The sequence below is a fragment of the Pezoporus wallicus genome, unplaced genomic scaffold (genome assembly GCF_028554395.1).
Source record: "Pezoporus wallicus isolate ANWC-B61680 ecotype Strahan unplaced genomic scaffold, APGP_CSIRO_Pwel_v1 contig_8108, whole genome shotgun sequence".
Taxonomy (NCBI): domain Eukaryota; kingdom Metazoa; phylum Chordata; class Aves; order Psittaciformes; family Psittacidae; genus Pezoporus; species Pezoporus wallicus.
Genome location: NW_026638088.1, coordinates 3,462,886 through 3,481,974, shown reverse-complemented (window position 1 = coordinate 3,481,974; position 19,089 = coordinate 3,462,886). Strand labels below are relative to the sequence as shown.

General features: G+C 44.4%; 1 protein-coding gene across 1 annotated transcript in view; it reads right to left on the bottom strand.

The window, feature by feature from the left end:
• Positions 1 to 842: 842 nt before the first annotated feature.
• The window catches only part of CACHD1 (cache domain containing 1), a 92,873-nt gene continuing 74,626 nt past the window's right edge, over positions 843 to 19,089 (bottom strand). Inside the window, exons 7-16 of the mRNA XM_057409383.1 lie at positions 18,460 to 18,676; positions 13,402 to 13,551; positions 11,917 to 12,150; positions 9,071 to 9,220; positions 8,412 to 8,535; positions 7,796 to 7,913; positions 5,948 to 6,116; positions 3,605 to 3,747; positions 2,859 to 3,040; positions 843 to 990 (exon numbers count right to left, since the gene is read on the bottom strand). Coding sequence (XP_057265366.1) covers positions 876 to 990; positions 2,859 to 3,040; positions 3,605 to 3,747; positions 5,948 to 6,116; positions 7,796 to 7,913; positions 8,412 to 8,535; positions 9,071 to 9,220; positions 11,917 to 12,150; positions 13,402 to 13,551; positions 18,460 to 18,676 — 1,602 coding nt within the window. The 3' untranslated portion in view covers positions 843 to 875. The remainder of the gene's footprint in view (positions 991 to 2,858; positions 3,041 to 3,604; positions 3,748 to 5,947; positions 6,117 to 7,795; positions 7,914 to 8,411; positions 8,536 to 9,070; positions 9,221 to 11,916; positions 12,151 to 13,401; positions 13,552 to 18,459; positions 18,677 to 19,089) is intronic.

Below are 19,089 nucleotides of genomic sequence, written 5' to 3'. Positions count from 1 at the left end.
CTTTAATCATGTTCTAATAACCCACATCAGCTCTAAGTTCTTAAAACTAAGTAAACCATCTCGCACTAGATAAAAATCACATTTCTGATTAATTGCACTTCTCTTCTTACAAAAGTGCTCCTTCCCTTTAAGTAAATTCCTCTGGGAGAAGCACCATCAGGCGTTCGGCCTCATAATGCTCCTGCCAAAAGAGACAGGCAGATGTCCCGTGGTGGGAAATCCCAAACAGAGCCGAGATGTCTGAGCAGAGTAGAAAAGCAGTGACTTGGGCTCTGCTGGCTTTGTGATCCGTATTCACCAGCATGGTAGAAGTTAGCCTTGTACGAGCAGAAGCTGCTAGGGCAGAAGCCACATGCTCAGTTAAAGTACATACCCTATAAACTGTCCTTCTTTAAATATAGAATCCAGACTGGTTTGGCTTAGAAGGGACCTTAAAGCTCCTCCAGCTCCAACCCCTGCCATGGGCAGGGACACCTTCCACTAGAGCAGCTTGCTCCAAGCCCCTGTGTCCAACCTGGCCTTGAACACTGCCAGGGATGGGGCAGCCACAGCTTCTCTGGGCACCCTGTGCCAGCGCCTCAGCACCCTCACAGGGAAGAGCTTCTGCCTAAGAGATCATCTCAGTCTCCCCTCTGGGAGGTTAAAGCCATTCCCCTTGGCCTGTCCCTACAGGCCCTTGTCCCAAGCCCCTCTCCAGCTTTCCTGGAGCCCCTTTAGGCACTGGAGCTGCTCTAAGGTCACCAAAAGCACTTTAAAACCAGGTTTGGTTTTCAGTTCTTGAACACATAGGAGTCACCCTGCATTTTTCTCTCCCACCCAAAACGACTCTTGATCTTTGAGAGTATATTTTCTTGGCACAAACCTCAGAACACCATTTACCTGGAGGAATGGACTGTATGACTGATTGTCACAACGTAGCCAGCCCCTCCAACATCCAAGTAGGGACCAGTTAAGGTAATGAGTCCTGGGTTAGCCACTGCATGCAAGTACCTAAGGGAAGACAAAGGAAATGATCAGAATTAGTGACAAATGGTTACCTTAACCTTTAAGGCAGCATCCTTGCCCTTGCAGGAATACAGACAGACACTGAATTCTGCACGATGTGCTACCAAATTGATGTTTCTTCATAGTAAACAGATACCCAAGCACGATTAGGACCCAGACCTAAAACAGACTAGCTAAATAAATGTTCCTCGTTGCATCCAACTGCATTAAAAGCTTAATTTATTCTACACAGAACATATTTAATGTAATTTTACACATTTTCCCCCTAAAACATCCTATGACTTAGTGCCAGCAGTCCGAAACACAAAGTAAATGCTGCCAAAATTGATATGCTGCAAATGGAGAAGGAATGACATCCTGTACATAGAATTCAGGCAAGAGAATTCAGAAATAGGCCAGAAAGTGACTACAATCTCTTTATAAACTTACTTTCAACACAAAATAAGCCACAACCATGTCATTTATCTTCTTATCGTACTATAATAGATTATAAAACATTCCAGGTGTTGGAAACACTTTTCTGTATGAAAAAGCTTTGCTTTTCTCTACCACAGTGCATTAACCTATGAGCCTGGACTGGGCTGTGCAAGGAGCTCAACTGACTTCTACTTTATTTCTAGTGTTTTACTTGCATCTTCTTTCCCCAACACTGCCCGTTGGCTTTACATAAAAACCAGGGCACTATTGCATGCTGCACATGGAGGCGTTTCCAAAATCATGGATCTAGAAAATCAGGGAAATGTGAAAGATAAGAAAAAAATCCCACCCAAAGCCAAAAATGAAAATAATACGGGAGCTTTTAAAATGAAGACACGGGATTGTAAATGTGCACTCAGTTCATTTGCAAAATCACAGATTCATAGAACCACAGAATGGTTTGGGTTGGAAGGGACCTTAAAGCTCACTCAGTTCCAACCCCTGCCACGGGCAGGGACACCTTCCACTAGAGCAGCTTGCTCCAAACCCCCAACACTGCCAGGGATGGGGCAGCCACAGCTTCTCTGGGCACCCTGTGCCAGCGCCTCAGCACCCTCACAGGGAAGAAATTTTTCACTATGGTACGTATGATGTATATTAAAATATATATATGTATATGATCTATATGAACGCACCCCATTTATCTTAATACCAAAAAAACAGCAAAATTCCATCACAAAAAGAACAAAATCCTGAGGAAAACCTAACCAGTAGCCATGGTAATGGTATTTTCAGGGAAAACCTGTATCAAAGAACGACAGCATGGCCACTGCCAGGAGCATTTCAGAGCCTTCCCTCTGCAGCCGGAGCCGCTGGCTCAGGCCTTTCCCAGCGTCATGGTGTGGAAGTACCTGGCTGGCTCCTTTCAACCAAGCACACATCCACACACGCTCCAGAGCGCTCTCATGGCTCCAGCTCTCGTTTGTAATGGATACAAATATTTTCCCAAATCAGATGCTGCTGCATAATTAATAGAGCATCGAGCCAGCAAATTCCTGCTGTAAATGAGCAAGGAAACCCACTGTAAACAAACAGAAAGACTGAAATATTCGCAACCAAAGATGGCACAAGGACCTGAAAATGCTCCTGAATTGGCTAATCCTGAAGGGGATGCTCATTTCCTGCGTATTTATAGTCCCATCTGCCATGGCAGGGATGTGAAACAGAAGCTATCACTTGAAATAAGAAGGATTGAAATTAGAACCAAGGAAGGTTTTAACAAGCTGTATTTAAGCACCAAGGATGAAAACATTTCTAGTTAAGTATTTTATGAGCTGGCCATGAAAAAACCCAGGCTATGAAATGGATCCCAACTATTTCCCTTATTGCCCTTTGGGATTATCCAAAGCTTTGATAACGGGACCCTAAAAACTCACCATTGTCTCCTGGTGGGATCAAATGCTTTGTCCATGAGGGAACCGGGGTAAATTCGGAGCACCCCATTGGGGGTTGCTATGTAACGGCGCACAATGTAACTGTTGAGGATGCTGATTTCCATTTGTGTCATCCATTCATCTGTGACGTGACTGGTAGCCATTACTTCATTTCTGACAGAGAACTGCAAAACAAAGGCAGACCTGGCAGGGTTCCTCTAAGACTTGCAGGAAAAGATAATGAGCTGCTCGTGGGGTTTCCTACAGAGCGATCGGAGATCATCTAAACTCAATTACTTGTCTCAAGTCTTCTCACACCAGACGGATCTGGCACATTCCAAGCAAAGGGAAAGCTTATTATAATGAAATAATGTTGTCATTATCTCTGAGGCTTTGCCTTTTTACTTCATGTAAATATAAACACTGCTTGGCTTGCATGCAAAACACATTTCTCATTTGTGTGCTTAAGAAAACAAAGGTTTTTCGGCTAAGAATTAACTGCAACTTTAGTTTCTCTAGTATTTATTTCAACAGCTGCTTATCAGCTTCCTTCCCCCCTCCTGGGGAGGAAGCCTTCTCCCTCTTCTTTCCACTCTTCCAGGCCTTGAAGCCCACAGCCATTTCCCCAGGCATGGGAACAACATTCCAAACCACCTCTCCATAACCCTTTGAGCATCAGAAGGTGAGTGTTCCTCCCGAATGAAGGTATGGGACAAGAGGGAACCATGTCCTCCATCACCAGGGCATACCTTCAGGCCAGGATTGGCAATGAGGCGCGTGTTGTCACTGAGGTACGCCGTGTAATGCTCCACCATCCGCTTGGTCTCGGGCTGGCTGAGGTGTTCGTAAGGAGAAGAGAAGCTGCCCGCAGAGAGCATTACTGTGGGGCTTTCTGAAAAGAGCAAAATGTGAGAAAGGCCAATGAACTGCACACAGTGCACAGCAAACACAACTGTACTGTGAAGGGTATCTGGTGTGATGTCCTGGCTGAGGACACATGGAGGGAATTACACTGATGCACTGTTCGCGCCTCGGTCGGCTCCTCCATTCTCCCACACTTTGGAACGCAAAGCACACAGCTCCTTCAGGCCATGGGTGGGCTGTGAGCATGGGCAGGAAACTTGAGGTTTTCCACCCAAACCAGAGCATTCACCAGCACCACTTGGCTCCCCAGGCACAGACAAAACTCAGGTTGCATGTGAACAACCTTCCTTGCTTCAAAAGGCAGGAGTCACAAAGTCAGTCCACTTAGAACCATGGAATCCCAGCCTCGTTTGTGTTGGAAGGGAGCTTAAATCTCCTCCAGCTCCAACCCCTGCCACGGGCAGGGACACCTTCCACTAGAGCAGCTTGCTCCAAGCCCCTGTGTCCAACCTGGCCTTGAACACTGCCAGGGATGGGGCAGCCACAGCTTCTCTGGGCACCCTGTGCCAGCGCCTCAGCACCCTCACAGGGAAGAGCTTCTGCCTAAGAGCTCATCTCAGTCTCCCCTCTGGCAGCTTAAAGCCATTCCCCTTGGCCTGTCCCTACAGGCCTTGTCCAAAGTTACAGGTAACAAACAAATTCATTTCAGTTGATATTTCAGCAACAGATAATGACCAAATGGAGAATTACAAGCCCAGAAGAGGGAGGTTACCAACAGCAGTGTAGCTGTCTGGGTGATTTTCAGAACAGACTAGAAAATGAACTTTCATTGTGCAGAAACTGCAGTACCAGAGAGCTTTTTCTTTTTAAAAGAAAAATGATGGCGATGATGCAGTGCTGAAGGCTGAGAACTCCTTTTCTGAGTAGTTGACCCATGGAACCCAATTTCCCCATGTGTAATGGTCTCCAGGGGAAAAATTTCGCTGGACTTATGTGGAGTGTTCTGCTTTTATTCACATTCCTCTAAAACACATCACCATACAGCCAGCAACCAGATGTACTGCAGTCATCGCTTACAAACTTCTATTACAGTCCTTCATCTGCTTCCCAGACCAAATACTCTGATGTGATGGCATTTTTGCTTTGCATGAAGTTTTTCCACTTGTCAGCTTACTACTGGGGTTTTTGGATATTTTCCATTTATATCTTGTCTTTCTGGATAGAAAATAATCAAGCCTAGGCAGCACATTAAAGAAAGAAAAATCCTGTATTTTAAACAATTGGCAAAGCAATTTCCATAGGTTTGTTAAGTTCCCCCATAACCCCTCCAGTCTAATCTCACTTAGCTATTTGTGGCACTGCAATATAACTAAGAAAATCCACCATGAGACCTTCAAACCTTGCTACAAACAAAAGCACTTGAGAACTTCTCATAATATAGCACAGATTTTAGCAAATCCCCAAAGGTTAATACTCAGATATGAAAATTTGCAACTTACTATGATTAGATAAAAACCTTCTATGTTCTTAGGATATATTTTAAGCTCCCTATTCTTTCCAGACACTAGAATTTATACTGCCATGGAGACTCTCCCTCTTTCCTGTTATGTTTGAGCAACTACTGAACTTAGGCAGAGCAGAATTGGTTAAGCTTAAAAGCAGGAATATGTCAGTAACCCAACAACTGAAGCAGGTAAGGAGGGGCTGGAAACCATCACACCACTGAAGTTCAGTTTCCGCCAACAGGCTTAACTTCTGGCTTCACATGGATTGATGGTATTAAATGATTATGGCAATGAGAAACCTGCACAAATCCAAAGTCGAAAGAATAGGAGCCCTGCACAACTGGCTGTGACTTCATCTTACTTAGGTTATTTGTCAATAAGCTGCTTTACAGCTGAGAGCAGAGAACTGAGTTTTAAGCTTGGTGAGGCATCTACTCCAGTTTCTGGGAACTTGATGGAGTTCCCAGATCAAGTTAGATAAATGCACTCAAGCTGCATTTATCTTGTACTCTGATGAGCAGTCCCACTGCGTTCATCCGTGCAAGTGCTGGCCATTGAGCAGGGGAGCTATGATCAATGAAAGGTAACAGCTGATTAAAGAATCAGCCTTGGAAGTAAAAGCCTCTCAAGAGTATTTCCAGGGTTTTGTGAGAAGCTCTCTACTGCCACACTCTACAGAAACACACACGAGGTGGTCCAGATGAATTGTGAGGAGGCTTATACCTAAGGTAGCCAGCTGCTTGAAGTGCAGGCAGGCGTTTGGCTGGCCCAGCAGATCCAGTCGATGATACAGGAGCTTGCTGCTGGGGACTGTGTTGAGATTCTTCAGCTGCTTAACAGGTATTTCTGGCTGTATTACCACCACACAGAGAATAAAGGATGTGTCCTGGACCTGAAAAACATCGGGCGAGTCATCAAACAGAAACAGAAAGGTGGAGGAGTTACAGAACTTACATTGTGTTTAACATTCACTCTTCTCTTTAACTGCTCATCTCGTCCAGTTCTGGAAGGCAGCACCACACTTGGCCACACTCTCAAGGATCACAGTTCCCACTCTCGGAAAACAGACAACTCCTTTCAAAGAAGCTAATACGGACTTAATCCTATAGAAAACAGTGAGAAGTCCTGTGCTCAAGCCACACAGGTCAACACGCACAATGGGGACACTTGTCTCCAGTGGTCTGATGACCGCAACTCACTCCCGTACAGCCACCTTCCAGTCTGTGATCACCTGGTACGGATCAGAGCCACTAAACTGTAAAAATATCCCAATCTTCTCCATAGTCTATGGAGAAAATATTTAGTCTTCAGGAAAAACTATTACACTAAGACCTTCATTCTGTTGTTCAATTAGCAATAACTTCTAATAGTGTTCTGTGAGTACTTTCTAAAGTGTCGTTAACGGAGGAGAGGCTTCAGGTTCACACTTGATAAAAACACACTGGTATTCCCTTTATGAAGAATACAGACAAATAAACTCTCCAAAGTAAGATTTTAGCATCACCACTCTTAACTGGGTACTGCACGTGTCACATGCTTTACTGGTCTGCATACGTTAAATATCCTGTATAGTACATTAGGCTAGTAATACCTGGAGTTGCCCAGCTGCTCTGCAAGGGTGTTTGATATTTAATTTAGCATCACAACATTAGAAAATTAGCTCCAGACACCCTCCTATATGAATTTCTGTTACACAACTACAGATGTAATCTCTTAAAACTGCTCAGCTTAATAGTTTAGGTTAGATTTAACTTAATACTGTGGAAATGACCCACAAGTACCCTCTTGAGTTTGTTGGCACAAAGAAGGAGCCAATTATTTCTGGCATCAGTGACAAATACTTATATTTCTCACTGATTATATTTAAGGATTGTATTTAACCTTAGATTCCATTTTATTGTCTGGGTCAAGACTAGTGTTCAGATATGTTCAAAACTGAAGAAAGGAAGGCAGCTGCTAGAAGCTCTCCTAAAGCTCTTACAACAGATGATACAGCTTGTTGCATACACATCATGCCCAGTTTCAATGAAAGCTTCAATATCATTAATGTTTGTAAGAAAAGCATTAAATTACAGCAAACAGCATCACTGGTTACTGAGAGTTCTGCAACAAGATAGTGTCAGAATGAGCTGACATTTACATAGAATCATAGAATAGTTGGGGTTGGAAAGAACCTTAAGATCATCCAGTTCCAACCCCCCTGCCACGGGCAGGGACACCTCACACCAAACCATCTCACCCAAGGCCTCGTCCAACCTGGCCCTGAACACCACCAGGGATGGAGCATTCACAACCTCCCTGGGCAACCCATTCCAGTGCCTCACCACCCTCACAGGAAAGAATTTCTTCCTTGTATCCAATCTAAACTTCCCCTGTTTCAGTTTTAACCCGTTACCCCTTGTCCTATCACTACAGTCCCTAATGAAGAGTCCCTCCCCAGCATCCCTGTACATCCCTATATATTACCCCACTGTATTAATGCATGGATCATACTACTTCAGTATATTAACGTACTTCAATATATGAATTTAGGCTATGCCATCCTGTAGCGGGGTTGCTTTTATTCCTTACCATTTTCCAGGCATAGCTGACATTGTAGGCTTCTTTGCCAATTTCCCTCAGTTTGTTCACATGCCAAGAGAGTGAGGAGTTCACAGGAACTGTAATGATCTGGCTGCCCAAGGGAATGCTACAATGGCAGATAAGACATCCAACATTGTATTAAACACTGAGTAAGTGCTTAAGAAATATCCATGTATTGTGCATTTATAAAAATACCCAAAGATATGGTGAGATTTACTGTTATCTGTTTTGGGTGAAGAAAAGGTGCATGTATGCTGAAAACACACTCATGTACCACCACATTTTGAGTTAAAACACGTACTCGGATTAGGCAAAGGATAAAGAAAAACCTAGGCCAAACAGTGGGAAATCTTCCTGACATGGAAGAGAGATTAGAAGGAGTATCTTCTGGCTCAGTTATGGAAACCAGTGATTAGCACACCAAATGATAAAATGAAGAAAGTTGGTGATAAAAACAAACCAGAACTGTTGGGAGGGGGAAGATTCCATCGAAGTGTCCAGATATTGTAGGAAAGGAAAGTTTATATTCTCTTAAAACTCCTCTGGAAATACCTGTATTGCCCTAAGGACTGCTAATGTTTGGCCTTGCACCCCAGTTCCTTACCTAAGGATGTTCTGGCGCACCAGCTCGAATTTAGGAATGTTCTCATAATGGATGATATCTGTGTGGAGTGGTGGTTCAGACAGCAGGTAAGGCCTGGTAAGGGATGGGTGCATAAGCGTGTATCCTGAAAAAGAAAGACCCAAACCCATACATTGAGTGCAGTGTAACAACTGAGCCCAGAATGAGTATTTATAGGGGAAAGGAATACAGTGACTATGGACAGGTTGTGCAAAGGCTTAACAGTGAACAAGCAAATAGTATCATCAAAGAAGCTGCAAATGAAGAACTAGGTAAGGTGTAAATGAAAGACAGCTTGAAGACCCAAGCAACAAAGAGAGGTTGGATCAGAAGAGCTGCACACACATGTACATCAGTTTTGCCTTTTGTCCCAATGCACACAGAAAACCTCAGCTGTTACACATTTAGGAAATCTCCACAGGGAGTAAGTCTTTTCTCAACAAAACTTTGGCTCAGGAGTTTTAAGTCATGAATCCACTACAGTCTCCAGCAACTCTCAGGCAAAACTAACCCAACAACATCTTTTAATGGGTAGTATCTTTCATTACTTATCAACTATTGAGAGAAATGAGAATTGAGTTTCCTTTTGATGGTTACTGGCCTCAGTGGGAGTAGAAGAGATTATCTGAGCCAAAAGTTACCTTTATTATCAATGAGGAAAGTGTAAGAACCCAAGGAGTCTTGGTAGTAGGTGACATCTTCCAAGATGTAAGCAAGATTAACATCTACTCCAACAATCCCCAGCAGCATGTTGCCAAAGTAACACGGTTTACTCACAGTCATTATCAGGCCTTAGAATGAGAGAAATAACATAAAACCATCAACAATAACATCTAGTTAATTCTTCTTAGAGGAAACAGAGCATGTGCTTCATCATTTCAACATGTTATGCAGTTAAATTGTTATACAGCATTCCCTGCAGGAATACAGACAAAAATTGGCATGCCTGCAGGGAAGCTGAGCAGGTTATTTGTCATGTCTGAGCTGGTCATCTGCCATGTCTGGCTGCTAACTCATTAACTCACCCAAGTTAGTTAATGTCTATGTTCCTGATAGCAACCTGAGGTATATTTGATCCATTTATTAAAATACACCACAACTGATGTTTTAAGGCTGATGTCAGTCTACAAGGCAGAAGTTCTTCCCTGTGAGGGTGCTGAGGCACTGGCACAGGGTGCCCAGAGAAGCTGTGGCTGCCCCATCCCTGGCAGTGTTCAAGGCCAGGTTGGACAGGGCCTTGGGCGACATGGTCTAGTGTGAGACATCCCTGCCCATGGCAGGGGGTTGGAACTGGATGATCTTGAGGTCCTTTCCAACCCAAACCATTCTATGATTCTCCAAGTGATGCCTTACAGATCAGCAATGCATTTGCCTCAAAAGCCAAGGTAGTGTTTTGCTCTTTTAACCTCCTTTAAGGCAATTGAAAAATAGAGGGAGAAGGGAGGAAGAGAATTTGAACTTGTAAAGCAACAAGAGGGATGAATTCTTTCTCATCTAATTGCATATTCAGAATATTAAACCTTCTCTGCTTCACTAAATCCCAGTATGGCCACTGTACCGGGACTCATACCCATAATTACGCAACAGTTTGGGATGCATCTTGTGCCTGAGGTAAGAACTCTCAGTAATGTCTTATTTCTTTCCCTTCTACATCACTGCTACTTGGAAACTCAATGACTCTTTTACTTCAAACCAATATAAAATTCATTTGCCTGCATAAGCTTTTAAGTACACTTTGAAATTTAGGTAAGACCAATGTTCTCGATTGCACCATTTCTAATCCTTCTGTTGCTCAAAGTTTCCATTATGCTTGGATATGGCTTTGTGAGAGAGTAATAATACAGCTTAATTACCAGGGTTATGAAACACAGAAAGCAGCATTCTGACTCAGAAGAGATGTGCTCAGAAATAGTCCTAAGTTTGTTTTGGGACTCAACACAGACACAGTAAATGTGCAACCTAAACTCAGCAGAACTCTCAACTACTCCTCTGCCAAGACTGAGAATAGGCAAAGTCCTGAATGAAGAAATACAGAACTTGCTCAATTGCTAAAGCAATACAAAATAATATTAAATATATTTCCTAACACCACTGTGATGGTCACATCTCTACAGATGGCAGTGCTAGAGAAATGTTACATGAGTTGCTCAAGAACTACAAGGGGTAAAGCCAGCAACTCCAACCTTCCAAACGTGTACTCTGAGCTTTAGGAAGGGCATCAGATCCCAAAGGTAAGAACAGCAGGACTTAAGCTGCTGATGCTTGAATAAGTATTAGCTCAGGTTGGATGGGGCTTGGAGCAACCTGGTCTAGCTGAAGGTGCCCCTGCCCATGGCAGGGAGTTGGAGCTGGATGAGCTTTAAGGTCCCTTCCAACACAAACCATCCTGTGATTCTGTGATCCTGTGACCAAAGGCTGGGTGTGTGTCCAGCCAGGGGAGCTCTGTCAGGACCATGGGAGCTGCCCAAGAGCGCTCCCTACCTCTTTAACCTGCCCCCAGCAAGAACCCAAAAAGGATCACCCCACAGTGCATGCTTATCCTGAGCACAAATGAAACTGGTTTCTGCATTCCTTACATGTCATCTCACAGGCACGATGCTATGCTCCTAAAAATCTCTATGGATCTCTACACCTTCAGTCTCTCCATTACTGGATGTAGTGTGAGATCAGACCTAGTCAAACCCAGAGTTTTTGTTAACATGGTATCTAATTTTAAGGGAAAAGGGAAGATCCGTGTACCTTCTCATCATGTCAGCATAAATTACATACTGATAGGAGAATCAGACTGCTAGACGCCTGCTGCATTTAGATATTCTTCAGGATAGAAGAATAACAGTAATAATATCTTAGAAGAAGATTAAGAACAATCTGTGGAGAAACTGTCACTAGGCTTCCACTGAATTCAGCATTTCACTCACTGCAGATTGGCCAGGCAGTCACCAGCAAGCTCAGGCTTCCTCTTCTGCCCAGTGCTGGAGGCAGACCAAGTGTGCAGAAGCTAAAAGAAGAGCTAAGGAGAGTGAATTTTGTACAGTAACTAATACTCTCTGCTATTTGCTAAGGTGGTTGCTTTCCCCTCCTTGCAATCCACTGAGTTTACCTGTAAGGCCTCAAGACATACAGAAGTACTGAAATGCAGCATGGTGATGGCTGTCATCTCAATGTGACAAGATCGTTTCCCCCAAGTACAAAGAATTTCTCTCCACAAATGAAATGATGGATGCTGTATATGTACAAGTACACAAGAACAAATTTCACCCATAAGAATCCATCCTAAATCTCTCTATTCTGTGTCTTATTACCACTTTTTTCATAACTAGACCTCCTGCAGATAAAACAACCTACTGGCATGAAAGGCTAATATAATATTTGCCTTGAGAACACACCTAAAAGCATCATCTTATAAGACTACAGTGAATTTGGGAATGTCAGCAAACAGAACCTAATCTCTTATGCTTTTATAGCTAAATTCAATGGAAGCACTCACCATCTCCCATTTCATCTGAGAAAGGCAGACTAAAGACTGCCTCATCGATCATTCGGTTGGGGAGGTTCGTATAGAATCTGCCAACTGTTGTTTCCAGGTTACTCAGCTGGTTGAGGACCATCATGCTCCCCTTGATCACAGGCAGGACCGTTCGGTCGGGCACCCCGTACTTCACCGAGTTCTGCTCTGCCAGGTCCCGCAGAAAGGCCAGTTCCTTCAAACCTGTCACTCCCTCTGAAACAGGGATGCAAGAAGTGGAAGGAAGGAGATGAAAGCAGCTTGATTTTCATCAAGACTTCTGTACCTTACTCCAAAGTACTATAAATTCAAGGCCAGGTTGGACAGGGCTTGGAGCAAGCTGCTCTAGTGGGAGGTGTGCCTGCCTGTGGCAGGGGGTTGGAGCTGGAGGAGCTTTAAGGTCCTTTCCAACCCAAACCATTCTAGGATTCTATGAAATAAAAGCAAAATGATACATACACTAAACTGTAGCACTGCACACACTATAGGCTTATTTAAGCAATAAGGTAAAGTGCTGAAAAAACTAGTAGGAGTATAGAAAAAGTAATTAGCTAGCACAAAATTCAATAAGCTTGCCTCTCACATACTGTTGCACAGCACAAAAAAATGAACATGCTGTTCACATCACCACTTTAAGCAAAGATCTTTCACCAAAGACTTATGTGACCTATAAATCCACAGGACAGCTCTTTGTTCTCCACCCGTGGCTGGTCCACATAAATGACCAGGAGCACATTACACGTTCTTGGAGATAAGAGGCTTTGTTCTTTAGCTTAAACATCAGAGTTTCATACTTTACACAAGTGCCAGGCTCAATTCCTGCAGACAAATCAAAGACTTTTGTATATATTAGGTCTGCATTGAGTATTTAAATTTACAGTCAAACAATACATTAGCTTAAGCATGGTTTCCTTGGCTAGAGTCAGTGTGCAGCTCTTAGTAGTACATCATACATGCTGCTTACTGAAAATGCTTTGTTGGAAAAAAGAACAGGATGCCAGACTACTACATCCATGATCTTCACCTTTACCTTCACTCTTAAGTTGGGTCTTAAGTTACCAAAGCATTTCGGATTACGTTTGATGTTACATTCACGCTCCTGGCTGATGACTGATACAGAAGTCAAGTATACTCTCATTTTGCTGCACCAGGAAACATGGGCAGTGTCAGGAAGGTTTACAGTTGCAATGGTTATCACATTTAATTCAGTCTGGTTGCCACTAGACAATTCCAGCAACAAAACTTTGTATCCTGAGCAGCTGCACTGTGATATAGAAGCATAGAGTGGCACTGAGGTTTTTATACCAAAGTATTTAACATCTGGGGGCAGCCTCTGGATAACTAAGGCCAAAATCCATTAACAAACTGCTCCCATTAAGGCATGGAATGACACTTGAAAGAGCTAATACAGTAGTTGTACAATGAAAGGGAATTTTCATCCACTGGAAACACAAAATCATTTCTCACCATTCATAAGTGCGTAAGTAAGAATCATAACTGAGTTGTTGAGGAAACTGTTCTCTTCATTGATGACCCGGAGAGTAGCTTTTTTATCATCTTCTGAGGAATCTTTTGATGTAATCCCAGCCGAGAGATAAATTATGACCATATCAGTATCTGAAAAGAGTTATATAGAGAGTGCAGAAAGTGCATTAGAACTTGAATTCAGGGAAGTCATGCAGAGCCCTGACATCTGCTTGCACCTGTGTATTGCCAGTGGGTTCATTTGTGAGAGGGACAGTGGCTAAACACATTGCAGTCTTATGAATTACATGATTTGTTATTAAACTCCATTGATAGCATTTTACAAACATGGTTTGATTTGGTGCCTACCAGCCACTCAGAAGCACTGTGGCTTGTTTCTCCTGAGCAGACATCACTGGCCTGGCTCCAACCAGGCAGGAGCATGTGAGACCAGCATGCTGCATGCTGCAGAAACTGCTCCAGTTCCATGAAGAGAGCTTAACAAAAGCCAAAAACCTGCAAGTTTCATCTCCTCCCCCACTGTTCTTCTCCCATCCTGCAATTCTATAGAAGAGTTAAGATGTGCCGCATCACAGGGGAGCATCTGATTGTACTTCCCACATGGAAAGTGAATGGTACTTTCCCAGTGTTGCTGCTGCAAGACCTGTGCGGGGAGTTCAGCATCACTGTTGGTGCTGATCATGGGGCCCTCCTCATCCTCCCTTTGGGAAAGTTCATCAGCCCCTGGTGCCAGGGCACCCAAGAGTTGTACATGAGAAACCCCAAAACTCTGTGAAAGACCTTTTCATACACCACTACTCTTTCACACCCACATTAGCATGGGTGCAACTTAGTCCATGCCTTGCAGTGTGGTAGCTGGAGGACACTACAGGATGAAAGGCACCTGACACTTTCCCATGGTGTAGGACAGACAAGTTGATGACAAGTTGGATGATAAGTTGACTATGAACCTTGCAGTGTGCCCTTGCAGTCAGGAGGACCAATAGTAACCTGGGGTGCATGGGGAGGAGTGTGGCCAACAGGTCAATGATGCTGCCCCTCTAGTGAACCTGGTGAGACCACATTTGGAGTGCTGTGTCCAGTTCTGGGCTCCTCAGCACAAGTGACAAGCAACTGCTGGACAGGGTCCAGCGGAGGCTACAGGGATGCTCAGGAGTCTGGAGCACCTCTCTTGTGAGGAGAGATTGCAGGAGCTGGGGCTCTTTAGTGCAGAGAAGAGCAGCCTGAGAGGGGATCTCGTCAATGCACATCAACAGCTCCAGGGCAGGTGCCAGGAGGATGGTGCCAGCCTCTTCCCAGTGGTGCCCAGTGACAGGACGAGGAGCAACGGCCATAAACTAACACCCAGTAAGTTTCACCTCAACACAAGGAAGAGCTTCTGTACCGTGAGAGTGGCAGAGCCCTGGCACAGGCTGCCCAGGGGCCTTGTGGAGACTCAAAAGAGACATTCAAAACCAACCTGGATGTGTTCCTGTGTAACGTGCTCTGGGTGGCCCTGCCTTGGCAGGGGGTTGGACTGGATGAGCTCCAGAGGTCCCTTCCAACCCTAATGATGCTGTAGAGTGTAAGGCTTGAGAAACACGACACGGCACACAGCCGTCCATCATCACAGGTCTCGTTGGGCTTGAAGACGAACACGTTTTTCAAGCCGAGTATGTTCTTGGCCAAAGGCCTGCCTCAGAGCCTTGGAACACGTACATTCATATCCTCACACACCAACCTGTTTCATCATATTCTATCTCAGTGGTTTATGCATGCAATTACAGCACTTGTAGGGATCATACATCACCAGGTGATCTGAAGCACATGAGGTTAGTTGGTTATGTACTGACTTTGTTGTCTCATCTGGCTTTTCTTTTTCTGTGGGTTTCTTTTTAATAGGTATGAAGGCTTTGACTTGTACATTTTGTCATCGTGGCTTGAAAAGAATTTCAGCCAGAATGAAGTAAAAGCTGTTAATGTGGGGGGAATTTCTGCCTTACCCTCCCCCCGCTCCATCCTTGGTTTAGAGGCTAAAATAAGGAAAAAAGCAAAGCCAGGCATTAATGAAGCTTTGGCTGCAGCTTTAGGAAAATTGTGTATGTTTCCTCTGCTATGGCATAGGATCCTGGAATGGTCTGTGTTGGAAGGGGCCTTAAAGCTCACCCAGTTCCAACCCCTGCCACGGGCAGGGACACCTTCCACTAGAGCAGCTTGCTCCAAGCCCCTGTGTCCAACCTGGCCTTGAACACTGCCAGGGATGGGGCAGCCACAGCTTCTCTGGGCACCCTGTGCCAGTGCCTCAGCACCCTCACAGGGAAGAGCTTCTGCCTAAGAGCTGCTCCAGCCCTCGCAGCATCTCCATGGCCTCCTCTGGCCTCGCTCCAACAGCTCCACGTCCCTCTTGTCCTGGGGGCAAACAGCATCTAGCAGTAAAGTTTCAGCCAACTTCTGACCTTTAGGCCACAGGTACAACACCACGTTCATCTGACTGTACCCTGCTCAGTTGCTGGATAGGGCTGTCAAGAGGAGGTTTTTACCATCCTCGTGCAATAAGATGAAAGGGGGGCAACTTTCTTGAAAATAAGAAAATAAGAACAAAAATACTGCAGTGCTGCTGGTGCTGGCTGGGAGGAGATGCATGAGTCATCAGGAGTTACTCCAAGAACATCAGCTGTAGAGTCTTGCAGAATCCTCCTACACAGCCTTTTTGTTTGTCACTGTTTGTGTATTAGGATTAGGAGGTTTTGGCACACTTTCATTAATGTGAAATCACAGACGTTTACTAGGCTTCATAGCAAACAGCTATGGTGGGGCACAAGTATGAAAAAGTAAAAGGAAAGGCAAATGCTTTGGATTTAGGATTTCTCTAAGAATGAAAGGTTTGGAAGCCCTAATGTGTACAAAGCAAATACCAGAATTCATGGGGTGAAACACAATAGGGTCGAGAAGAGGATGTTTATAAAGTGCCTCACTTTTTGTAAATAATCTTTTCATCTTTAAAAAGAAAAATAAAGAAAAATAAACCCAGAAAAAAAAAATCACTCATTTCACTGTTAATTTTCCAACATCCTGTTCCCAGGGAACAATGTGTGGGTGTGTTGGGGAAGCTGTTGAGATACAGCCTCACTCCTGAATGCACGGTGGAAAAGTTAGAAGGGGACTGTTGGTGTGAGGCAGAAGAACTGTGCTGTTCACCACGTCTGAATTTCCTGCCTTGTGCTGGTGCCTTTTGCAGCCTTGCTGAGCAGGACCTCACCCCAAAGTGTAAGAAAACACTGCCACTGAGTACCAGCACTCCCTGAAAGCTGTAGGTAAATAGGGAGCGGGGGTGTGTGTGTGTCTGTGTGTGTTTATATCTATACACATGTGTAAAATTGCAATGCAGATATATATATCAATATAAACACATGCTATAGATAAATGCAGTATAATCTAAACTTAAGGGCCTTTTCTAGCTATCAGAAAGGTAGTGTATCAGATAGCACAGGATGATCTGTTACTGAATTATAAATGACATGTTTAGACTGGCCTCCAATGCAGATTTAGGACCATCTTGTGTTACTCCTGCTAGCAAACCTCTTAGACTGCAGAATCATGCCTAGCTGCAGCACGTAACTTCTTGAGAGATACGGACCTGCTCAAGTGAGGCCAGAGGAGGCCACGGAGATGCTGCGAGGGCTGGAACAGCTCTGCTCTGGAGCCAGGCTGAGAGAGCTGGGCTGGGGCAGCCTGGAGAAGAGAAGGCTCCTTAAGGGGAGACCTGAGAGCAGCTCCAGTGCCTGAAGGGGCTCCAGGAAAGCTGGAGAGGGGCTTGGGACAAGGGCCTGTAGGGACAGGCCAAGGGGAATGGCTTTAAGCTGCCAGAGGGGAGACTGAGATGAGCTCTTAGGCAGAAGCTCTTCCCTGGGAGGGTGCTGAGGCGCTGGCACAGGGTGCCCAGAGAAGCTGTGGCTGCCCCATCCCTGGCAGTGTTCAAGGCCAGGTTGGACACAGGGGCTTGGAGCAAGCTGCTCCAGTGGAAGGTGTCGCTGCCTGTGGCAGGAGTTGGGACTGGAGGAGCTCTAAGATCCCTTCAACCCAAACCAGTCTGGGGTTCTGGGATTCGATGAAAACCAGCATTTTATAAACTGAAGGAAAGCCACATGAAGTAGGAGCACATTTTCTCAGTCTTTCCAAAGCATTCCTGGACTTTTCTTTTTCACTTTCTTCCGTTCCGTACAACACTGGTGCCCTTCAGGACACTAAAGGATTTGCATTCATTGGAGCAGACAGAGGACCAAGCTATAGGATCTGTTACATAAAATGCCTAAACTGATAGAGATCAATCTGCTTTCTCCACCCTGTCACAGCTTTGGCCATGTTGCTCAACAAGCACTCAGAGCACAGGTTCAAGAATTTGCCTTCCACAGCTTCCTGGCAAGCAGACGTGCCACTCAGTTTCACATCCATCTTTTCCACATCTTTCACCACATCCTCATTACAGAAAACCCCAGTCTTGGCAATGGGAAAGGAGAAAGCCCATAATATATGCACCAAAATCCAGCAGGATATTCTTAGACGAAGAAAAATTTAGCCAGGCCAACCCCGTGTTCCATAAAATATGACCCATAATTGGCACTCTTAAAAAAAACCTTTTCCCTGAGAATCAAGGCCCACTTCCATAGGCAGGATTCCAGTTAGGCACATTACCCATATAGATATTAGCACTAAGGAACCTGCAGGAACTGCAATTTTCATTGAAAGGACCCCACACCCAGTCACACCTTCGGGAAAGAAATCACCTATCGGGCAATAGAATCCTCTAGTGTTATATTACAGTTCAATGGAAAGATAGGGCAGCAAGTGATATGAATTAAAAGAGAATGGCCACATTCAAGTCACTCATGCAGATTCCAGGTCAAGTAAATGCTACTTAATACATGCAAGTGCTTCCCACCCCCCTTCCTTTTTAATATTCAAGACACTGCATTCCTTTGGCCTCTGCCCAAGTGAAAATCCCAAATAAAAATACATTTGGAAGCCTGAGAAATGCTGAGGATTGCCCAACAAGAGACTTACTTCCTTGGAGTTTTGTGCCATTGTTTGTATTGCGTATCAACTGGAAAGCCTTTTGAAATCCCACCGCATGCTGCGTGGAGCTGTCAGATGACTTTATACTGCTAACGAAGGTGGACATCTTCCTTTTTGTCTCGCTAGTGGCAGGAGACAGGAAGGTCTTATAGCACTGATCCAGCGAGCAGGTTCTTACTGTGTCTGCCACGGTTAACACGGAGATCTTGAAAGAGAAGAAACTATATTGGATTACCTTCCTATTTAGAGTGCTTTATGCACCGATACAGAAAACACAATGCTAAGCCAACTGAAGAGATTCCGTGGGTTTAAAATTCAATTGTTAAAAACCTAAATGCTGGAGGCATAAATCCATCAAATCTGAAAAGGATTAGACTCCTGGTGTATTCAAGGAAAAGAGACTTCAGGCTTTGTTCCTCAGATGAAGTCAGCTTCGCTCTGCTCGTACATAATAGTTAATACACTGTTCCGGGCAGAAGCCTGAGTGAACTAGAGATAACTGGGAACAAAATCAGCAGAGAGCATTTGCAGGAAAGCCTTGAGTGCCTATAGAGAAGTGGAGTGCTACAGAAAACCAAATCAAATAAGGAAATAAGCTCTGAGAGCTTTTCACAGGCA